At 39.3% G+C, this 25,000-nt stretch overlaps 1 protein-coding gene across 1 annotated transcript in view; it reads right to left on the reverse strand.

Annotated features, from left to right (window-relative positions):
* Positions 1–25,000, reverse strand: part of ptprt (protein tyrosine phosphatase receptor type T) — a 422,469-nt gene that overhangs the window by 21,361 nt on the left and 376,108 nt on the right. The window contains 5 exon segments of the mRNA XM_062414593.1: positions 1,709–1,863; positions 10,258–10,374; positions 12,323–12,420; positions 12,975–13,011; positions 15,201–15,286. Coding sequence (XP_062270577.1) covers positions 1,709–1,863; positions 10,258–10,374; positions 12,323–12,420; positions 12,975–13,011; positions 15,201–15,286 — 493 coding nt within the window.

The following is a 25,000-nucleotide window of genomic DNA, read 5'->3' on the forward strand; positions in this document are numbered from 1 at the left end:
TTTTTTCTCCCTCTTTTAAAGGTTAACATCATCGATCTAATTTATGGATAAGGGAGATTAGTGTGTGTGTGATCATATTGGTGCTGATAATCCGTTGTACTGTCTGGGAACAGAGAACAGGAAAAAGGAATAAAAAAATAAAGAGTGTAGAGAAGGAAAATGCTGATAGTGAAGTGGAACATTTTGAGGCTGTTATCAGGTAAAATGTTCCAGCTGATTGTCGGCTCATTCGATATTGAGTAGCAAAGATAGATTTGTGGTCTGATGCAATTTAGATTTAAAAAGACACGCTGCAGACAAAATGCACTCAACAAATTTGAATCCACTAATATATCATTATGTTTGTGGTTATTGTCATCGTCTGTTGATGTCAGAGACTACAAAGCAATTGTTGTCCATGTGCTTAACGTTGTTCTCATCCAAGATTGTTACCATTGATCTTATTTTCTTTCTTTACAAATGTGTTTTTTTTTTCTTTTCCCAATTTTCTTTTATGTTTTCTACCATTTTCTGCAAGAAATGAGTTTTAATATACTTGCTTACTAATCTAGCTATCAATTCCTCCAAATCAAACAACACTATTTGTCTGTCTCTGGTCTGAAGAACGAACATATAATGTATCAGAGGATCCATAAGCAACACTTTCCCATCTCTAAGTCACATGCTTTGTTGACTCATTAATCCACTATGATCCTATGCCATGCTACTTCTGAGAGTCTCAATTTACTGCAGCCTAAAGGTCCTTTTCAGGTACATATAAACATTGGTTGTGTCAGACATTTTAACGGATGATTTATGCTTGTAAGACAAACAGAAATGGGCCTCGAATAGAAGCTTTGAGCATATATTTCAAGTATTTTACCCAATAAATTACATTTTTGTTTTGCAAAACCTGTGAAGAATAGATTTGGATGATATGTATAAGTACTAAGTGTGTGTGTGTGTATGTGTGTGTTAAAACCTTTAAGTCAATAACATGCTTTAACCCTTACATACTGTTCACGGTCAAATTTGACCCATTTTTACATTTGAGAGCTGTAAAAACATCCTATAAACATTTATTTTAGCCAGACTTCCTAATGAGACTCACAGTATACAAAAGTGGAAATAAAATGCATAATTTCTTTATTTTCGTGCAGCTGACGCACATTTTAATATATGAAAATGTGCAAGTTTGGCCTGTAATTATTAGAAAAAAATCCTGAATCAGCATTAAAACATGTTCGTATGTATTTTTCATATTCTATAAAATGTTCTCCTGGACCATAAAACAGTGATTATATGAATGTCTTTTTTCCCCCATAAGATTAATCAAACATTTAATAATGACTGATGGGGAATTTATGAATGTGAATTGGTGTATAGACTAATTATGAGTCAGAATATGAACAGTATGTAAAGGGTTAAATTAAATATCAAGTATGAAAAACATTCATAAGTGAAAGTGACCCTTTTTCTAAATACACAAACAAAAAGAACAGACTGTGATCCACGTTATATCTGCTCTATAAAACTGTCTCCTGTTTGCAAAGCTGGTGAAAGGCACGAGCCAAGAGCTGCACAACTGAGTGAGAGACTGTTTTTGTTTGTCTTTTTAAGTCTGTGCAGACACTGCCCGACAGCATCAGGGAATTAAGTTAATCTTCAGTACATAACGTTGGTGTGTGTGTGTGTGTGTGTGTGTGTGTGTGTGTGTGTGTGTTCTTACCTGCAGTGTGCCACTATAGGCCCGGCATCAGGCGGGTTGAGGAACTTGACCTGTCGTATGAAGCCCAGCAGTCCGGTGGCGTAGCAGGGAACGCCGTGGTCAGGCCAGCTGGTGAAGTGAAACTGACGGAGTTCACGGATCTCATGATGACCCTTCTGAACACACACAGAAGTTGCATAAGTTAAAGTGGCAATTTTAAGGGGAAACAACCCTGTCATTCATAGAAAGTAATAACCATTGTGTCAATTGATGATAAAAAATGAATGGATCAGCTGTAACTCATCATGGCCCTTTTGGGAAAGCCTGACATGGAGACATATCATGGTTCAACGGTCAGATTTACAGCAGGGATTTCAGGAATGTGGGGTCCATGCTGTCTCTGGCTTCACATGGAAAATAAATTAATATATTGGATGTCAAGGTGGTACTTTGTGCCACTTCTGGGAATGAGAGACATGAAGACTTATTGTGGCTCATTTGCCTAATTTGCAGGGGATGATATGAGGAAACTGAACTGCAAAAAAAGATGAATTGATTTCACAAATCTAATGACGACCCTTTTGGGAAAGACTGACAAGTGGAAATATCATGATTCAGTTCAGCTGCCTAATGTACAAGGAGATTTTATATATAACTGCTCCTTTCACTCTTTAACTAGAGAGACATCACTAGCACTTATGTTGTGTTCAGACCAGTGCAAAGGGAATTTTTTTGCAGAGTATTGTGTGGGGAGGACTGGAAGCACACAGTCAACAGCTGCTGAGAACTGGGGACCGCTGGAGGAGCAGAGCCGGAGCTCCTGGAGTCACACTGGACTCTGCTCTGATCCTGAGCCGTTTACCGGCAGTAGGAGAGCTCAGAGTTTATTTTTTAAAAAGTGGATTCATCTTCACTCTCGCTTCTCAATCTCATAAATTGGTCTGCAGCAGTGAGCCGAGGTGGTGTGGACCTCCGCTCTTCGTCCATGTTGACTGCTGACTGGAGGGAAAAATGTTCATGATTGTACTTCATGAACATACAGAGAGGAAAGGGGGGAAAGTAAGAGAGACTGGAGGGAAATAACAGAACGAAGTGAAGCTCCGGCCATTGTTCGCTAACTTATGGCGAAAAACAAAGTAATGTATCTTTGCTGTTTGGGGAAAATACACACAAATGATCCAAAAATGATCTTGTGGTCAAACTCACGCCACTAACGACAAAAGCCTGCTTTGCACTTGGTGTGAACATGCCACTACTCATGCAAGTTTGACTGCTGGATCATTTAATCACCCCAAGTTAGCTAGTTAGCAACAGAAAGCTGTGTCTAAGGCAGGTGGGGAGTTCCGGTCCTCTGAAATGAGGCCAACGTGGAAGTAACTTCAAACTGCATTCTATCAAAAGGCCACCAGGGGGCGACCGTTTTGGTGTCAAAAGGACTTCCGTCTCTATACAAGTCAATGGAGAATTCACCAACTTCTCACTTGATTTATAACCTCAGTAAACATTTTCAAAATGTGTTTATGGTCTCAATCGCTAGTTTAAAGCCTTCTTCAATGCAGTATGATGTTCATTTGTGAAATGTTGGCCTCCCTGACTTTATATTTGACGATAAAGCAGGGTATGCATTAGGGCGTGGCTACGTCGTGATTGACAGGTTGATTGGTTCACAGGTTCAGGAGGTCGCCTCATGCTCCTCCTGATGCCCATATAAGTAGAATCCCTGTTTTTATTTTTCCCGGCATGCACCTGAAATTTTCAAGATGGCGCTGCTCAGATCCGATACTATTGGCTTCCGAGCAGCAGTCCACAAACCAATGGGTGACGTCATGGATGTTATGTCCATTTCTTATATACAGTCTATTGTCTAAGGAAGACTTTCTGTGTTCCAGTATTTGTGTTCAGTTCAGCCTCTGCACTCACCAGGAACTCTGGTTATTTCCCTCCAGTCTCTTTTCTTTTTATCCTCTCCTCTCCCCTCTGGATGTTCATGAAGTACGTTTATAAAGTCCCGTGATATGTGCAAAGTTTTCACTAAAATGTGCGTCTATGCACGTCTGTATGCATTCATGCTGTGCAAAAAAAATCACTTTGCGTTTGGTCTGAACACACCATTAAACATTCCATTTTCTGCTAACCTAAACACTTAAACTAAAAAAGTATTATTTTATAAAGTACCAGGCGGCAACACTTCAGAAGTAGAGATGGTAAAAAAGAAGAACTGCTGTCCAGAAAGAAATATTTTAAAAGGACCAAGATAAAAAAAATAAATTGGCCTTGCCACCACTTATTATAGCACTTCTTCGAAAGAGATACAGAAAGAGACAGTTTGGTACGTAACAATGGAGATTATAGCAAAAATGAAATGGCAATAGGCATCCTTTGTGGCTCTCTATGTGACAGCATCTTGACATTTTAATGACAGACTTTCTAGAAACACAAAGGGCTGTTAAATGCTTTTTCTGCTCAACAATGGGGATATTAAGAAACTAAAGATGACATTCTGATGATTAATAGATAGGCGTTAAACCTCACATCATGGTGGCCACTCTGAGAAACAGACAAAATGACCAAGATTGTGCACATGCAGCAATTGAAGGACTTCTATTATGGATCCGTACAGATGTTGCACTGCATGGGTAGAAGTGAGAAATGCCTGAGTCATTATTACAGCTATTGTTGCCTTTTATTAATAAAATGTTCATCAAAAGGGGGAAAAAATGGTAATTAATGTGTTTTCCTTAGTATAGTGTGTATGAGATTGTTCCCCATGCAAAAGGTAATGCTACACCCCTGATATTTACAGATATAACGTAGCACCTCAGTGTATTCGGACACTTTTAGACATGTCAAACAGTAATCCTGTATTTATTTGACAGCTTATGCCACCTTGTTGAAGTTGAACTCCACCTTAGCAACCTTACAGCTTGGGAGGGGGAGGAGGTCTCGCTTACTCTCGCTTACATTTCCTCACTCTGAATTCTGTCCTGCATTTTCTGGGCATTTCAGCTACATCTCTCCTCATGGGATATAGACATTTCCTTACTTTGTTGACAGCTCTGGGAAGCAGCATATGTGCAAGTATAACCTTAACCCTTTCTGCAGCGCACACATTGCTGCATGCTTCTGCTTTAATAACACTGTGTATGAGTTTTACTTGTTTTTTTTGGCCCCTTGGGATTAAGGGTTATTTGCTAATTGCCTATACCTGAAACATATGTATAGAAAAAGCCTGTTATTCCCTTCAAACTTTGTTTCTGTCACCACAACAGTGATACTTTCATATATACCCATTTACAGTGGGAAAACAGGTAAATGTGCACATTTTAATTCACATAAAGTAGGAAAAAACAACATATAAATCACCAGATATGAGGATAAGAGACTATATTTAGGGGTTGATTTGTAAAAGGGATTTACAATATAATCATAAATCTATTCACTTCCAAATCCTTTATGGTCACTTTTGTATAACGTTAATATAAATACATGTTAAATTTGATTCATATGTTGTTGTTTTTTCCCATTTGAAATAGGTTAATTCCCAAGTATTATTGTCCAGGTTGGAAAAGCAAGATTTGAAGGTAACAATAGCCATTTTCTATACTTTTTATGCATAAGCAATTAGAAAATAACACTTACAACAAGGGAATAAAACGTTGTGTTATATAGTGTGATTCAAACCAATTGATTTCATACTGTTCTAAACTAAACAGGGTTTAAATGGAGAGGGCCATTACTCTGTAAGAATAGAGCTGAGAGGAAGAGCGTTGCTTTAACGGCTACCTTACTGGCTCTGATGGAAAGACAAGGTTGTAGTGAGTGGTTTGCTTTGGCAGACTGCCTCATGATAACTTCAGAACCACAGATGATATAAAGAGAAGAAAAAGGCGAAGACGGAGGTCAAGAGATGGAGACAAAGGAGCCAAAAGTCACAGATGTCAAAGAAGAGAGTGTGGAGAGGAATTAGAGATGAACTCAAAGAGGGGAAATGGTGGCGCATGGAAGGATGAAAAGACAGATAGGAAAGGCTAAAGGACGGAGGAGGAGGAGAGAAACAAAGACATACCAAGAGAGAGCGAGAGAGGAGTAGAGGCAGAGAGGAGAAAAATAAAATCTAAGAAACCATGTGATTTGATAACTCGACTTCCCATTGATTTGCTCTCCTGTGATGTTGAAATTACTTCTCTAAATCGATAGACGGCGGTGCGAAAACACAGCCAGGGCCGCAAATACAAGATAGGTTGTTAAAAAAAAACAACAACAAAACCAAAACAACATTAAGGTGCTTGACATGATGGAAGTGGCTGATGAGAATGTAGAAAACACTAGACAGGCATCTCTTAACAGGGAAAAGAGGAGAATGATCCCTGCTGCATTTTTACTTTTCTATCAAATCTTGCAATGGATGAGTGATAAATTACTGTCATTGTTCTGCACTTAACCTTCATTCTCCAAATGTTCATCTTTTCATTATAAAAGAAAGAGACATACATACATTCTGCTTGTTTCTATTGCAGGTTTTTATGTTTATTGCACAGTTTTAGTAGTAAAGCTGCAGGTGTCTATTCTTTCTAAAAAATGTCAGGATGTCTCCTTCAATCATCCAAGAGTACAGTACTTTACTGTGTTTGAATATGTTTTATTGTTATTATTCTCTTGGATTTCTAAAAGAGCTCGTAGTGGCTGAATGGGTAAACGGCTTTAGCGTGTTCCTCAGGGTCACTTTCAATAAAACGCAGGACTTCTCTTTCAGACCTGTGACCTCGGAGTAATAGTGAATGGACTCTTTAGCCACAGGTTCGCCCTGACATTCATAGGATTGCTTTGTGTTGTGGGAGAAATGGACATAGTTCCCTTGTACAGAATATGTTGCTCTGTCCTCCATCTAATAGCTCGACTTATGTTTTCAAGTTTCCAAACCATGAAGAAGATAAAGAATCGATTAAAAAAATAGAAAAAAAAGTATCAGAAGTTAATTTGACAGTCCTGAAATGAATTTTTGTGTGACATAACTGACCTGAATGGATGGGACACATTCACACATCAGATAAATACCACTCTTAAACAGAAGGGACATGGTTGAACAGGTGCCTTGATTGCACTTGTTCAACAGATGTAATGTTAACGTTGGCTCTTTGGTTCATGTATTGATTGGTGTGTTGAAGTGTATTGATACAATATGTATCTGGAAACCCTTTTAACCCTCCTGTTGTCCTCGAGTCAATGAAGGGAGGGTGGAAGGAAGGGAGGAAGGAAGGAAAGGATGGAGGAAGGAAGAAGGAAGGAAAGGAAGGGAGGAAGTAAGGAGGGAAGTAAGGGAGGAAGGAAGAAGGAAGGAAAGGAGGGAGGAAGTAAGGAGGGAAAGAAGGAAGGAAAGAAGGAAGGGAGGGAGGAAGGAAGGAAGGAAGGAAGGAAGGAAAGAAAGGAGGGATGAAGGAAGGGAAAAGGAAAGGAAGGAAGAAGGGGTGCAGGAAAGAAGGAAGGAAGGAAGGAAGGAAAGAAATATTGAAGGAGGGAGAAAGGAAAAGAGGAAGGAAGGAAAGAAGGAAGGGAGGAGAGAAGGAACAGTCATAACAGACGGGGTCAATTTGACCCGGGAGGACGACACAAAGGTTGAATTAGCAGACTAGCTTGAGCGTTTAAGTTTGTTTTACTCACAATGTGAAGCGGATGGTTATGTAGCAAGTTACAGAGAAAATTGCAAAAAGTATGTTTTATTTCTGAAATTGAGCCTTACTGTTTTTTATCCCTTTTATCTATCTTCTTATTTCATCACATCAACACCTGTCTGGATGTCCACTGGCTGTAAAGTCTTGTGCAACCGTTTGTTTGTGAAGGTTCACATCAATCATCTCTAGTGCTACAACGCCTGGAGAAAAAAATGTAATCTAAAGTTTTGATTGAATGTGTTTCATCTGACGGGCTCCTTCAGTTTAAAGCTTTGTTGCAGGTGTTATCTCTGTGAGGTTAACCACACCCACACATAGGATGGATCTACATGGAGGTAAATGAAGATTTGGAGCCCCCTGTTCTTAACCCTCTCTCCTAACCCATCTGGTCTAAGATGTCTGTACTGGCCCTGAAAAGCTGTGTTTGTTGGCTTGTCAAAGTGTGTACACTGTTGAGTCCCGTCCTGTATAATTTGCTCTGTGTTGTGGCATGCACTTGTTTGGTTTGTTTGGTCAGACTGCAAAGGGCCAGATGACTCGTCTGCTGTTTTGGATGGAGTCCGTGGCTTATAAAAAAATACAGAGAGGCTGTTTGGTACAACATTTTCACTCCAGCTACACACAGTATCGGTGTATGTTTTTATGTTTTTGATGCTACTTTGTCCTATGGGTGCTCCTCCTGGTTGACCTGCTTTCAGATAACCAAGGGACAATCGGATGTGGATCAGATCAGATCAGAATAACCAATGACTGTCTTTTAACGTAGAATCTAGTGTCAGTGGATTTAGTGTAGATAGATAGATAGATAGATAGATCTTTATTGTCATTGTCACTTGTACAACAACAATAAAGTGCTCACCAGGCAGTGCATCATTTATACATTGTAATGATTGTCAATTGTAAACAGTCAGTTTTAAACATTATTAATTTGCAGCATTGAGTGTAGTAATAGTTGTAGGATAAAAACTGTGTCTGAATCTGTTTGTCCTTGTTTTGACTGATCTGAATCGTCTGCTTGATGGCAACAGTTCAAACAGAGAGTGTCCGGGGTGAGAAGAGCCCTTTATAATGTTGATGCAACGGGAACTGTGTAGTTCTTCTAGTGTGGGGAGACTTAAAGCTCATCCATATTATCATCCACTGATAAAATGACAATCACACATGAATATGTTTTGTCATCTGCCGTTTTCTTTTTAATCCTGCATCTTCTATTCTTTCTCTCTCTCTCTCTCTCTTACACACATTTACACAGATTTTCTCTTACTTTGAGTCTCACTCTGTCACCTTCTCTTCCTCAGTTAATCTCCTTAGATGTGCCATTAATACACCTTTTCATTAAGACCCTGTTCTCATTATACACTGCAATTAAAGCTATTTAACTGTGGTGCTGAACCTGTACTCGCTCTCCCCTTCTGTATTGCTTTTCTCTTTGTTCTCTACGCTTTTAACACACACTGAACCTACTGTAGTGTAGTGTGTCCGGTGTGTGTTTGTGTGTGTGTGTGTGTGTGTGTGTGTGTGTGTGTGTTAATGCATGCTGCAAAATGACAGGCGTTTCAAAATCAGCTTTCCTTTGAATTTAGAGTACTTGTACGCACACACACACACACACACACACACACACACACACACACACACACACACACACACACACACACACACACACACGCACACACACACAACACACACACACACACAGAGGTGGTGTGGATTAATGGCTTGCTAAACGAGCTGACAGCGAGGACTTGGAGACTCGTCTTCATAAGCTGCTTTTGCACGAGTGAAGGAGGAAGGAAATACAGGATGGAGTGGGGGGAAAAAAAGAGAAGATGATAGAGGTAAAGAGCAGGCGAGAGGCAGAGAGAGAGTGAGAAAGAGCAGGAGGAGGGAGGGAGGGAGTGGAGTATTTTTAAAGAGTGGTGTGAGACAAAGCGAGAAAGTAAAGCAAGGAGAGAAGAAACTCAAGTTTTGTCTTTTTTCATCACTCCATCCATGACTTCCCATGTTCTCAACAGGCATGTACACTCATATAAATTGAAGTATGAGTTATAATATGCATACCTTTTCTTTTTAATGGTGACTTTTTATACTGCTTTGTTAATTTAGCTTTTAATAAACAGTTTGGCCAATACGTTTACTAAGATGAGTTATCTGAAGCAAGACAGAATAAAGAGTAGAACATTTGAATGAGGGGGGAAAAGAGAGAAGATGAGTGTAACATGGTGACAGAAAGCAACGCAGAAAAAGAGACAAAGACTCTGAAGAAGATGTAAACAAAGAGCGGAAAATCAAGCATTAGGATCAGAGCCTTTTTCAGTTGCTGTGAAGTGTGTTTCTGGCTGAGGAGAGCCTTGGAGAGCGGCATCAGAACAATGAGAGATGTATTCTTCCAGCTTTTACTCGTCTTTTCTCCTCTCAAATCCCTCCTGCCTGATTACAAGGGGTCCCAATTACGCTTTCGAGGCTCCTCTTAAACAGCGAGAAACAAACAAGCAACACTCGCTCGCTTCCAATCTCCCCCCAGTCGTACACAGGCTCTGATGGTAATCCAGGTTTTTTTTTAGGGTTTACAATGAATAGAGGCGATAAGTAAGAGCGGGGGTAACTGAGCTGCTAGAGAGCATGGGAGTAGGGATCATGTTCATAAGTTCAAATCCCAACTGAGGTCGTGTGGGAAATACATTCAATAAACCAGAGTTGCATGTAAGAATTTGGTGTAAATACGACAACAAAGACTTTAACAGCTGCATCATTTTGTGATATCAGACAAGAATAACCTTTACAATCCCAATAATCCCAATAGAGCAGATTCCACATTTTATGGTTCTTTTTGGATTATGGGAATCTCTACTTTCACTCTACTTCCTTTTTAAAATTTTTAGTTGTAGTATATTTATTTACCTTTTGGACTGTGAATGTCCGTATGACGTATTCAGCCAGCGGTTCAGTTTCTATCAGGGTCACTTTGATGTCTCCGTACACTTCTGTCTCATCGGGCCAGTAACGCACACATTTCACCTGGGGAAAAAATTTAAATAAATAAATAAATAAATAAATACAGAAGACAATTTATATTTATTCTGTGTATTTAAATATGTATTACATGCTGGGTCATTATCACCAAATGAGCATTAACAGAGTGGGATGAAGCCGAGGTCAATATGATAACCATGAATTATAAACTAGATGGATAATATCGAGGTTTGTATCGCCTCTCCTGCATAATAAATGAGTACTTAGCAGACATTATTTGACATTTGGAAGTGATTTAAAGTTATTGTATAACATTACGCCATTAACCCTCCTGTTGTCCTCGAGTCAAGTAAGGAAGGGAGGAAGAAGGAAAAGAGGAAGGAAGGGAGGAAGGAAGGGAGGAAGGAGGGAGGAAGGAAGGAACGGAGGAAGGAGGGAAAGGAGCGAGGAAGGAAGGGAGGAAAGGAAAGAAGGAAGGTAGGAGGGAGGGAGGAAGGTAGGGGGAGGAAAGAAAGAGAGAAGGAGGGAGGAAGGAAAGGAAGGAAGGAGGGAAGGAAAAAATGAGGAAGGGAAGGAAGGAAGGAAGGAAGGAAGGAAAGAATGAGGGAGGGAGGAAGGAAGGACAGAAGGAAGGGAGGAAAGAGAGAGGAAGGAAAGAAGGAGGAAGGAAGGACAGAAGGAAGAAAGAAGGGGGTAGAGGAAGAAAAGAAGGAAGGGAGGAAGGAAAGGAAGGAAGGAAGGGAGGAAAGAAAGGAAGGAAGGACGGAAGAAAGAAGGAAGGCAGGAGGGAGGGAGGAAAGTAGGAAGGAGGGAGGAAGGGAGAAAGGAAAAGAGGAAGGGAGGGAGGAAGGAAGGAAGGAAGGAAGGAAGGAAGGAGGAAGGGAGGAAGGAAAGGAAGGAAGGAAGGAAGGGAGGAAAGAAAGAAAGAAAGAAAGGAAGGAAGGAGGGAGGGAGGAAGGAAGGAAGGTAGGAGGGAGGGAGGAAAGTAGGAAGGAGGGAGGAAGGGATAAAGGAAAAGAAGAAGGGAGGGAGGAAGGAGAGGAAGGAAGGAAGGAAGGACGGAGGGAGGAAGGACAGACAGAAGGAAGGAAAGAAGGAACAGTCAAAACAAACGGGGTCAATTTGACCCGGGAGAACGACACGAAGGTTAAGTCATTTTGCTTCTGCAGAAGAAAACCCAGTGATGTTTGTGTATTAGAGCCAGATGTTGACTACACACCTGGATGCAGCTGGTTGTGGTTGCCAGGCTTTTGTTTCAATTCTATTACAGCTTCTTTTTTTCTTTACTGCCCCCACCAGCAATTATGTTAAATTGGTGTAGAAACTTTTTAATATTCATCAGGAAAGTTTAATATTCATTAAAATTGGATTCACAATTTAATTTCCCCCCCACTAAAATACAAGCCAAGAGTCCACCCACATTCACTTGGGTCGTTTTGGCTGGCTCTGTAAGGCTATCAGGACTGGCTCGGCTCAGATTAATTGCAGCGGAGACTCTACTCACCCAAAAAAATAAACAGCTCTCGCCATGTGTTCAAACAGCAAAATCTATCTTTATATTCAGTGGCAAAGCAGACTGGTGGAAAAACAACCTTAGGAAGAGGTCGGTTGTGAATAAGTGTCTGATTTATAACTACTTTCTAACTAATAGTCAATGCTGTTGTTTCCTGTAATCATGAATGTGATATTTCCTTAATTTAAACCAGGTGTTTTAGTTATCTAAACATAATCTTTACTTTATATTTTTTGGATTAAACATGTTTTCTACAAGTTTAATGTAATACAATTCTTAGTTTGCCTCTTGTACAGCTCTGGTGATTTTGACATAATGTTTAATTAGAATTTTGATCGTTTCTTTTTTAAAATGTAAACACAATAAAATTGGATAAATTAAACAAATAAGATAAATACTGATAATAATTCTGGTTGCTCCATATGAATTGGGTCTTCTCATCAAACACACATTTTGTAATCCCTCAAATGATAAACTCACCCTGCCCACCTCCACCAGGTTGGTAACCATGACGATAGAGGCTGAGTTTTCCTGCCAGACCATCCTCCAGAAATCCCTCACCGTCTCCTGCATGGGCCCTGATGCACACACACACACACACACACACACACACACACACACACACACATACACACACACACACACACACACACACACACACACACACACACACACACACACACACACACACACACACACACACACACACACACACAAATTAGAGATATAAACATACCAATACACACATGCATGCAGGTGTATTTGAGCACATACACACTCAATCTAACGTCATGTAATCATGCATCAACGGTGACCGCACAGATTTACACAAACACACATACACACACATGAACCGGAAACACACACACACATGCACTCACACACTATCAATCCCAGACAGTGGTTCTGGGGTTTGAGGTAATGGGGTCTTAAATTTGTCAGGGGGATTTTATACGGCGGTTTAGATTTAGGAGGTTGTGGTAATAGCCTACCAGCCCGAATGTACGACATTTACCAGGTGGCTGCTACAAACACACACACACACAAAAACACACACACACACACACACACACACACACACACACACACAAATGTAGAGTCGCACACACACTCATCACTTTAGTTTAATTACCTTGTGTGGCGATGTAATGTCTGGGTCTATGATAACCCTGTGAGACCGGAGAAAAAAAAAGGAGAAGCATTTAAAAAAAAAAAAAAAAATCATTCCATACTTTGGTCATCTCCATATTCTCATCTTATTTCCTCCAAAATATCTTCATTTTCTGTTTATCATTTTCCCATGTTATCCATTTTTTTCTGTCCATCCCCCAGTAGGTAAAATATGATTTCAAAATCAACACATGAACTTCCTTCATCCATTTATCCTCTCCTTCCCCAATCTTCCTTATCTTACACCTTCACTGTTACATTCCCTTCTTACCTTTCACCAACTATCGCTCTACTTCTCCCTTTACACTTCTTTCATTTGAACATCTGTTGGATTTTCCACCTGCTTCCATCTTGCTCCATCATTTCTTCTCACAATTCTTCCTTACCTTTGACATCCCTCCTCTTTTCATTTTCACTCCCTTGCCTCTTTCCCCCTTTTTTAATCAATTCCTGCTTCCTTTTTCGTCTCACTTACCTCTCCTGCATATTATTCCCTTTTCTCTATTGTTTCATATAATTTAAATTCCTCCCATCTATACGTCTGTTTTTTCTCCTCTTTCCTCGTTTAATTTGTCCTCTTCCCCTCTCCACTTCCTCCACTCCTCCCAGAAGCATAACTCAAGGTTGTTTTCCAAATAAACATCAAATTAAATAATAGAGGGGGATATTAATTCTCCCTCCACAGGACAGATGAAAAGCGACGACTACATCCGACCAATGATTATCCTCAGTCTCCTGCTCACCTCCTTATGAGACAGATAACCTTGATGAGATCAAAACATTCATCACTTTCATATTGTCATTTAGACCCACTGTAAGCACAGCGTCATCTTCACTGAAGGGGATCTGTTGTTAGGATTTTTTGCATCTTTGACCCCACTTTTTCTCTCTCACTCTGCCTTCTCTTTGTCTGATTGAAAATAAGCATTTTGTACCAAATTCATTAAGACAACAGCCAGCTGTGAGTGAAGCGAGAGATTAAATCAATAAGAAAAGCATCACACCTGGTGGGCAGAGAGGAAAGGAGGAGGATTCAAATGAATGGATGGATGGATGGATGGATGGATGGATGGATAGATGGAAGGAAAAGAGAAACACAAACGTGGGAAAGATGAAATGTGGGAAATTAAATTAAATTGTGTGGAGTCAAAAGAAGGGAGAACACAAGAAAAGTTAAGGAAAGAAGGATCAAACAAGGAAAATGGAAGATGAATGGATTAAAGGAGGAAAGTTGGATAAGAGGAAAGAATAATAATACTAGTTAATGCAATGATGATTTTATCAGCATCTAGATAAAAATAGGACTCAGATGGCTGACTTTTTTGTGACATACTTGGCTAACAGTGTGTGTGTGTGTGTGCGCGTGTGTGTGTGTGTGTGAATGTTATTGTGCGTGCATGTGTGCATCTGTTTGGCAAATTTTACTTCTAGGTTGGAAAAAATGTGTGCAGGTGCACAAGTGTCTGCACCTGCTTGCAACATCAGTGTGTGTGTGCATGTCTTTGCGTGTGTGTGTGTGTGTGTGTATGTGCATGTGTGTGTGTGTGTGTATGTATGTGCATATGTGTGTGTGTGTGTGTGTGTGTGTGTGTGTGTGTGTGTGTGTGTGTGTGTGAGTGAGATATCATAGATAGGCCTACTGGCTTCATCCCTGTTTGATCTTGTTTAAAGGTTAACCCAGGGAGACTACATATAGGTAGTTGATTTCATGTGTTATTTTTATGTTTTTGATGTCTACTCCCATTTCTTTTTCTCTATTCTACCAATGAAATGTTCAATGCGGTGGCCAAGGAGCAGGCAGGTTGTGTTTTTTTTTTATGAAGTCTTGCTCACAGGCACTATGAGAGACAGCATTACCAGCACAAATCCTCCATTTCTGTTGTCAGATATGTGGCTTTTGAACTATTGTCTCTAGAACTACTGGCATCCCTGACATCAATATTTATACTTCGACTCTGTGCGGGAATGTGTGTGAGTGTGTGTGTGTGTGTGTATGTTTGTGATTGTATTTCTATTTTCACAGATAGAGAGAAAATGAGGAGATTGTTTCTTGTGCTCACATCTTTAAAGGACTGTAGGAGGTTAGAGTTAAGGTAAGGTAGCTGTGATGGTTAGGGCTTTAATATCCAGTCACCCAGAATAAAAATTACAAATGTGTGTCTGTGTGTGTATGTGTGAATATACTCACATCGATATAATTGGCGTTGATGTAGTCGGAGTGGGGGTCTCCGTCCAGCAGTTGCAGTCGGACTCTGGTGTGATCGTCTGTGGGGTCAGATAGCACAACAATACAACAGGCCTAAAGTTACATTTACCCGCAGATCGGAGCAGATAACTGACTGGATGGAGAAGTAACCAGAAGAACCCAGAGTTGGAATACGACAGCAAAAGACAGATGGTGTAATGCTGCCACAGAAAGTTTCGCTGGGCAGAGATTATAGTTCAAGTCCTACCAACAGTCAGTGTCAGTGTCTCTAACCCGAACCACATCTAAACTTACCCGTTGATGCCATACCACTGATTTGATGTATAAAACATTCAGACTGAGCAAATACACATGGTTTGGTTTGGTATGGTTTCATTCAGCCTTTATATTTTGACTGTTTGTTTCACTTTAGTTAAATTGGTCTCAGTGCATAGCTCCATTCAGATGAGCTGAACGGGTATGACAACAGCAACATTTGTTTGCATAAGTCAGAGTGATGGGACTGATACTGTTTCCATTACAAGCTGCCACTATGAGCAAACACTAGTTTATTTACTGCCAAATGCACCATAACAACCAATAACCTTGGAACAGTGAGACCACTAGTAGAAACGCTGATTAATGTCTCTGTTTGGTCGGCTCACGAGAAGACGCTATTTCAAAAGTGGAACAATGTGTTTTCCACTCTGCCTCTGTGCCATTCAAATCGCTCTCTGCTGACTTTTAGCTCCGCCAGTCACTTTGAAAAACAACATTCATTTCACTCACTGTTTTAAATAGAATGAACACACCTCTGTGTGACGCTTGCTGAATATTTTAAAGCACTTTCACAACACCGCAGAAGGAGAGGTTAAAAATAATTTATGTTTCATTTTTAGATAAAGAGCATCCCACTCCAAACGGGTTCTCTTAATAGTCTGTTGTTAACAAACAGGCTGCAAACTGTGCTGCCCACAAGCATTAGTTCTGAGCTGTTAGATATAAATGGGATGTTGCGGAGGGAAAGTAAAACTAAAGAAAACATCTATGTTAAATTATTGCTTAATAGAGTATTTTTAAAATGAAACACTTTACACAAAAGGCTTACACATATTCATAGAAATACATATCTTCTTACTAAAGGTGACTCAACCTGTGCATGGTTAATAAGGGTTTTTACTTTTGCTCTTTTCAAAAGGTGTTGTCTGTTTTCTGCAGAGAATCCCAGCAAACACCTCCATTTTTTATGTTTTCTTTCAAGTGACAAATCCCTGTAATACATGGTAATGTCCATTGGGAACAAAGGAGGAAGTTGACCATATTTTAGATTGATTAATCTTAACAGTTTAGTAGTTTCCTGACCTCTGATTTCCTTTTTTAAATGTTGGCCCTGTATTCTGAGTCTCCTTTAAATATCAGATGATATCAATGAGCCGCTCATATCAGCACAACCATGGCTCCGTTGTGTGAGCCATTGTCAACAAAACTGAATTTGTTTCTTCTTTTTTTTTTCTTCTTCTTCTTTTGAATGTCAATTATTTTGTTCTGGGCTCTAATAGCCATCCAGGGCACATTCAGGGTGATTATGGCTAATGGGAGGCAGTGATTTTGTTTAGTCGTAACGTGGCAACGGCAGGTAATTGCAGATGAAGTAGACATGATTAAGTCTGATTATCTCTACTTTTCTCTCTCACCAAGTCTTTCTCTTTCCTGTGTTGATCAGCTCCAGATCAACCCTCTTATTTTCATCCTCTGAGATATTATGATGACACCACTGCTATAAATAAGATTTTTTTTCTTTTTCTTGAGAGATGAGGTGAGTGAAAAGGGAAAGGTATGAAAAAAACAAGAAGAGAAGAAAAGGAGAGAGAAACAGGTTTTTAAAAAAGGGGCTGAAATTGGTATAAAAGGCATAAAGTATAAGGTGGGATGAGGAAGGAAGAGAAGAGAGCAGGGATAAAAGGAGAATGAGGAAAAAATTGCAACGACGGGGGGGAGGATTAAAAAAAAAAGGATCACCTCTATGTTTCTTTGAAGTCACTGAAATGCTTACGCATATGACTTTACTGACTGATGCAAAGCTACAGCGAGGTGAAACCTAGCTTAAAGCGAGTGCACAGCTAGCTGGCTGTGTGTTAGCCTGCGAGCTAGTCTGCTAGCTGCAGGAAGATCTGTGACTTCTGAACTGTGTCAGAAAATGAAAAATCAACATTTTCACTGCGCTTCAGGTGTCTGCTTTTGAAGAATTGTACCTCATGCAATTCAGTGGTTGGTATTTCAAAAGCTAATTATACCCTGAGAAAAAAAAAGCAACTGCAGGGTTTATTGCTTACATTATAGTTGAAAAAAAGTCATGTTTTTGAAAAAGCAGGGTCCACTTTGAATCAAAGCTCAAATCTGTCTCAAAGGAACTGTGCCTCGAAAACAGCATTAAATATGAGCGGCTCCACTGTTTGGTCAATGACTCATACCTTCAATTGTTATTCATTTTTATATACATTACAAAACACTGTTTTATAACTGGATTCGACTATATCCGCCAGTAGTATTCAATTATGATGTCACTGTGCAAGACACACTATCCTGCATCAAAAAAACCTCACAGAGGCCAGAAAGAGGTTGTGAGTATTTTTTCTGCCATTTCTTGCCTAGTTTGAATATATCGATGCTACGTGATGCTTTAAGCGCCAGAGTCAATACAGAAAATAATTTGATTGGTTGGGATTATTGAGGCTTCAACCTTTAGTCTAATGTGTCTCATGGCCAGTGTTGGGAAGTAACTAGTAGATGTTGATGATTACAAAATATCTGAAGTCAGACCATTAAGATTTTGCATTTTTTATTATTTAACATGTTACTGAATATGTATATTGTTGTTTTTAATTCTTTTGAATCAATATATTTTTAAATTTAGTAAATAAATCATGACTTGGGCTTATTTTGAGCACACATGGGCTTAAATGGAGTCACAGTACCAATTAAACCCACTTTATTCATCAGATATCTTTATTTTATATTCCAAAATCTACATGAACTAATGAATACATTTTCAAATGAGAGATAAATGTTGCTTTATAAGAAATGATCTCCCTTATAAATCATGTCAGTATCCATGAAAAACAGCTGAACTTAGATTTTGGTGCTTAATGGGAACATTTACCCTAACAGCTGAAAACATCTGTTAGAAAATTATAAAAGTAATCAAATGTAATGAATTACATTATTTTCATTAAGTAATTGAAATAGTTACATTACTTATTACATTTTAAATAGAGTAACTAGTAATCTGTAACCTATTACATTTCCAAAGTAACCTTCCCATTCATCTTAATGGCTAAACTGAGTCACCCATAATGTGACATTAAGGGCACATTATGTGATGTTTTCCAAGTTTCTAAGTTCCCTCAGGAAAAACCCTGATGTCAGATAGGCATGAAAAGTGCCTCATTGAATTGCTCAGTTACCCCAGAAAAGTATAAAAAATTGACAAAAAAAGTATGAGACACAGGCTTGGCTCGCAAGTGTTAAAGGCAAATCATTTACAAGCATATCCAACAGAGCAAGCCTCACTTTTTACTGCACTATAAGAACATAACTTGCTCCACTGGCACTGAACAATGCCACTAAACATAAATCGAAACACAGAATAGCTGCATATGATACAGAGTCTCCGCTCCTCGATTATCATTTCTAAGATCACCTTGAAGAGAATTATTCGTACGGCTTCTATCAGAGTAATTTTCCAGCTCTGGCTGAGCGGCAACAATGATGGCAGCATGACTCCACTCTGTCGGTACAAGATACTGTCATCAGCTATCAGCTCTCTCATACTCTCATTCACAACTCTCACACACACACTAACCACCTCTCTCTCACACACACACACACACACACACACACAACACACACACGCTTTCCCTGCATGTAAAAACAAACACAACAGGGGCGAGTCTGCCAGCCTTCTGCTCTTTCCTTCCCTCCATCCTTCCCTCTTTCTCTCTTCTCTTCTGACTTCCACCACTTCTTCCCCTCCTCATCTTTTGTCTGCCTCATCTGCCTCTTCCACCATTCCTCTTCCCTCTCCTTCCTTTGCTCGGCTGACTCTTATCCGTCGTCCCTGCCGGCTTCCTCTCCCTCTCTTGTCTTCCTTCATTTACCTTTTTTTTTTTTTTTTATTCTTCCCTTCCTCTTTATTGCCCCATGCTGTCTCGCTCCTTCAGACAGCAGTAATTACACAGGGCTAGTGTCAGAGGCTGTCATAACACAAGAGCCACTGATATGAAGCTGGAGGGAGGGAGGGGCCCTTTCCGCTCCTCTCTGCCCAGGGAGGGGAGCTTCTAATTGGGCTGAGATGGCAGGAGGTACTGGCTTGCAAACACTGCGGATCTGGACACAGGCCACAGGTTTGAAGGGGCTGACAGTGTGTATATGTGTGTATGTGTGTGTGTGTGTGTCTTAGTCTGTGCTTGTATGGGTGAGTGAGTGAGAGAAAGAAAATTAAAGTTTTATTTTAATTAGTGTACAGTAGGCTATGTGTGCATTTGTGTGAGTGAAGGATACAGCAAGCTTAACCCTCACATACTCATAATTAGTCTCTACACCAAATCACATTCATATATTCCCCCTATCAGTCATTAATAAATGTTTGATTAATCCTAACAGACATTCACAATCACTATCTTATGGTCCAGGAGCAACATATGATGAATACAACATGTTTGAATGGTCAAATTTGTACATTTACATATATAAAAAATGTGTATCAGCTGCACAAAATAAAGAAATAGAGGCATTTTATCACCATTTTTGTAAACTGTGGGTCACATAACAAAAGGTCCACCTTGAAAAATTGTGTATATGGTGTTTTTATAGCTCCCAAATGTACAAAAAAAGGGTCAAATTTGTATGTAAGAGTTAAGAAAGATTCATCAAATACTCACACAGTTTAATACTAACTACACTGTACAGTAACTTCAAATCTAGCTGTTGAACTACAGTAAAACTAACACCAATATTATACCAAGGCTTAACTCAATTGATCTGTTTTTGCAGGATCAGGATCTAGATTTAGATCAATATACTTGAATCGTGCATGTGTGTTTGTTCCACCCCGTCTCCTAGCTCTAGATCTGGGTCTATACAGATATATAGAGCAGCTATGTGCACACTGGCTCATGTTGGCGTCTGCAGTACTGGAGTAACAACAAAGTCATCAGAAGCTGTGGTGTCCAAGGGTGAAGGGGTCACGAACCCATTACTCATTAATGAGCTCCTCTCCTCTGCTGAGTCTCCCTCTCTTCATAACCTTGCAACACCCCCCCACATAATATTCTGTTTGAGGGCATAAAATAATCTATGAAGTCATTATGTTCCAGTTTCATGACTATACTGCCTCTTTTTATTGCTTTATAAGGCCAGTGTCTTCTCAAGATTGTTCTCGCATGATGAGGCAAGAGACATTTAAGAAGTGCTTAGGTTATATAATGCTGAAATCCTCCACTGAAAACAGAAATAATGAAATTCTTCCACTGAGCATGGGCCAACTTGAATCATATTTGGAGAATTAAATGATCTATGACCTTTACTGAAATATGAATTATAGACTATACACATCTCTGCCTCAGTTATCTCAACTTTTATCCTTTTTTTTTTCTCCTCCCAAATGATACCAAAGGATTTGATTTTTTATTTCTACAGGAGATCATGAAATTTTTCTGTAGGGATATGCAAGAAAGAACTTTGATGTTTTCTTTTTCAGCTTCTCAAATTTGACTAAAACCTTGATTTAACCCAAAGTCCAAATATTTTTACCACACAAAAAAGAAACATAATGTCATTCCATTACTTATTTAATAAAAATGTTAATAGGATCAAATATGAAGTGAAAAAAAATATAGCTAGACTAAACAGCGCTATGACAAAGCCCCTTTTTTTGCAGCTAAAATGTGACAGAAATTCTAGTGAATAAGGTTTTTAGTTATGTGAGAGCATGCCAGAAGCCAGACATTTCAGCACTGTGGTTGAAGAAATTTCTGGGTCGTTGAGGTTGAACAAGAACTTTATCAACCTCCTTATACAATTTATATATTTTATAGTCTTTCCAATTGCCTGAAAAGACGAGGGGAAGCATAATAGAGCTGGCTGTTGGAGAGAGAAGAATTTAATGCTTCAGTGTGCACATTAGGTCGGGTTTGACAATGTTGGAGAGAGAGACTAGGGTAGATGATACAGTACCATAGAGTGGCACTAATACGGACTAGATGGATGATTATAGATTCATGCTACTAACATACTGTACCTCATCCTTCGTTTTTTATAAATGATATCACCTTCTTCCTGTGATGGAGGTTAAAGTATCATCAGCATACAGTGATATAGGACAGTGGTTCCCAACTGGTGTGAGTTCAATCCAAGTGGGTTGCAAGCATTTGGGTCAAATTTACTTTGAAATGTAACCAAGTTCTTGAGCCGCACTTTTATTTTTAAATACCACTTCCCGCTTTTTACTTATTAGCAGTGCTACAACATGCAACTTTACATTAGAAGTAACTTATCGATGTCCACTTCGTAAGTCGTGTGACCCTCATGCTTCACAACAGGCTGAACAGAACGAACACAGAATATATTCATCTTGGTTATACTGACACTGGAAAACAAATAATAAATAAATAAATGTTTTATTAAGTGAAGCAGTGTTGGGAAAGTTCACTTTATACATGAACTAGTTCAAAGTTCAGTTCACAAATTTTAAAATGAACTAGTTTAGTTCATAGTTCATAATTCAAAATTTGAACTAAGTTCACAGTTCCAAAAATGAACTAGTTCACAGTTCTTTTTTTTTCAATATGTTGCTGCGAGATATTATTTTTCAAAATTATTGCCACAGCCCATATAGAACCACACACAGCAATTATTTGATCAGTTTTAACACTGAAACTATGCGTCAGATTTCAAAATTGTTTTAAGTAATCACATGAAGATGCTGTATTAATGGTGGAGGCAGAGTCTGAGGTAGTGCTGCTCTGCTGCCTTGCGGCGGTGTGACTCTGTGGTGGCTGCTGTTGCCAGATTGGGTTTTTTCCGCTACATATTAAGGCCTGTTTACGGTGTGTTTTAGCCGGGTTTTCGCCTGGAAGGCTCTATGGAAATCTGGCACTCTCTTGAACGAAGTTAAACTGTGAGAGAGCGCGGTTCACAAACGCCAGAATGAATGCGTTCACAATAACGTTCATCAGGCAGAAATACAGTACGTTCAGTTCACGTTCGCCCAGGCACAACACTGAAGTGAAGTATTGGCCTGGCTTGAAGTCTAGCTTGACAACCATGTTTCTCTGTTTACACGTAGTAGTGCATGGCTTATATGGCTGGTAGTGTAAAAATAGTGTTAAATAAGAAATATCTAGTTAAAGCCACTGTTGCAATTCTTCTTATATATTTTATTTAAATGTTTGTTTTAAGCTCTAATTGCTGCAATACGACTTTAAACCTCAGCTGTACTTTGGTTGTTTTTAGTTATCATGTTGTGGCTCCTTACAATAAGAATATTCTGGGTTTGAATCCACTAAAAGGTGAAATGGATGGGTGGAAATATACTGAATGAGTGTTAAGTTGGTCAACATGTGGACAGTGACCTGATATCTAAGGGGGAAATTGTGGATCCTGAGGCTAAACCAGTTGGGAAGCACTGATCTAAGGATGTGAAGCATGCCGCTGTTGCTGTCATCGACTGTCACTCAAGTGTTTATAGAGGCATTAGCTAGATACTCGGGCTTGAAGTGACACTCGCATTTCATAAAGCACAACTACTTACACTTATACATACATAAACATATGGAGCAGAGATTTAAAAAAAAAAAAAAGACAATCTAGCACCTTAACATGACAAGCTGCTCGTTAGCCGCATTGCTGAAAATAGGTATAACTCGGTTAAATGTCCACATAAACAGATGGAGTAGGTATTTTGAAAAAGGAGAAAAAAAAAAAAAAAAAAAAAGCTCAGGGTAGCAATTTGAAACTGCTGAACGAGACGTTTTACTCTTCTTTACTCTCCTCCCTTCTCATCTCCTCTCTTCTCCACCTCCTTCTGCTCCTCTCGCCTCCTTTTTCAGTAGCCACTAAGCAGGGATTGTGTCTGTCACAGATATACTTAATCAGTTAACTCCCTGTGGAGCTCAACTCACTCACGGCATACACTCTGCTGTCAGCCCGGCTCAAGGCATTAGGGAATTTAATAGCATGTGTGATTGAGTGTAAGTGTGTGTGTGTGTGAGACTGAGTAGCGTGTAAGTGTGTTAAAGTGTGTCTTTCTTTACTTTCCTGTACGCTCGTATGTCCTGGAACATCTTTAGGTTGTGTGTTGAAAAGCGAAAAGCGTGTGTGTGCTTTTTTTCCTCTTTTTTTTTTTTAAAGTGATGTGTGTGTTCCAGCGTCAGCGTTTAAGCTTAGAGATGCATGTGTGTGGTGCCTCTTGTGTCATTGTGTGTGTTCATGTGTGTGTGTTTGTGTGTGTGTGTGTGTGAGTGTGTGTATGTTGGTGGGTATTATAGTGTGTAATAGCCTATTAAGACCAGAGCACCCTGCAGCTGATGTGTCAAACAACTCAAAATGTTGTAAACTCACACACTCACACTCACACACACACACACACACACACACACACACACACACACACACACACACACACACACACACACACACACACACACACACACACACACACAAACAAACACCCCAAGATGTGGTTTCCAGCTGTTAGCAGTCTGTCAGGAGCAACAGAGAGAGAGAGAGTGAAATGAAAGACAGGGAAAAGGACAGAGAGTAAAATGGGAGGAATTACGACTCTCTTTTCACTTTAAGTAGCACACTGGAGCTAAATCAGTCTATCGTAACACTGAACTGTGGGTGGGTTTCTCCGAGGACAGAAACTACAATATCTATACTATACTATAATATAATATTACTATTAACCATTTAGACACTGGTGATATAAAGTGATGCTATAATTAAAATTTAAAGAAGCATTCAGCTCATTTAAGTTTTTCCTGGTCTTTACTGTGGTACTAATGGCAATGTGATTTGTATAGTACATCAAATTTAATACAGTCATTGCAGCATTAGTGATACAAAAAACCCCACATATTGGCAGATTTAGCAACTATCATGAATACTATAATATTACTATTAACCCTTTAGACACTGGTGATATATACTGATGCTAAAATTATAACTTAAAGAGGCATTTACTTCGTCACTCCCTCAAATGGCTCAATCCCCAAAACCACAAGAAATCGACGACTGCAAGTTCATTTAACTTTAAAAAACACAACATGGTCTTTACAATGCTACTAATTGCAATGTGCATATTATTACAATAGGTGACTATCTTAAAGAGAAATCATCACAATTTGCTCTCAGTTTAAATGTCTATAACTAAACATCATCTTAATACAGCTGAATTAATCCAGTCAATTACAGCTGACATGTGTTACCATAACAACAACAACAGCTTCTAGAACTTTCATTAATAAATGCTGCAAGGATTCAAGATTGAAATTTTGCAGAAAGCCAACTGACGAACCATTAATAGAAACTGTACCATGCTCAAACACCCCATCAAACAACCCTTTTATGACTGCTATTCATAAAGTGCCATTGAACTCTTGCAAATATAGTCCCACTTTGCATAATGTCATTACATATGTCGACTATCCAGATGTGCTCTGTACATTTTTTTGCCCTCTAATGAGTCAGTTTTAATTTTTATAGCACAAATTCCCAAATTTCCCTCAGAGGACTTTACTATC

Source organism: Scomber scombrus, chromosome 3, assembly GCF_963691925.1.
Source record: "Scomber scombrus chromosome 3, fScoSco1.1, whole genome shotgun sequence".
Classification (NCBI taxonomy): domain Eukaryota; kingdom Metazoa; phylum Chordata; class Actinopteri; order Scombriformes; family Scombridae; genus Scomber; species Scomber scombrus.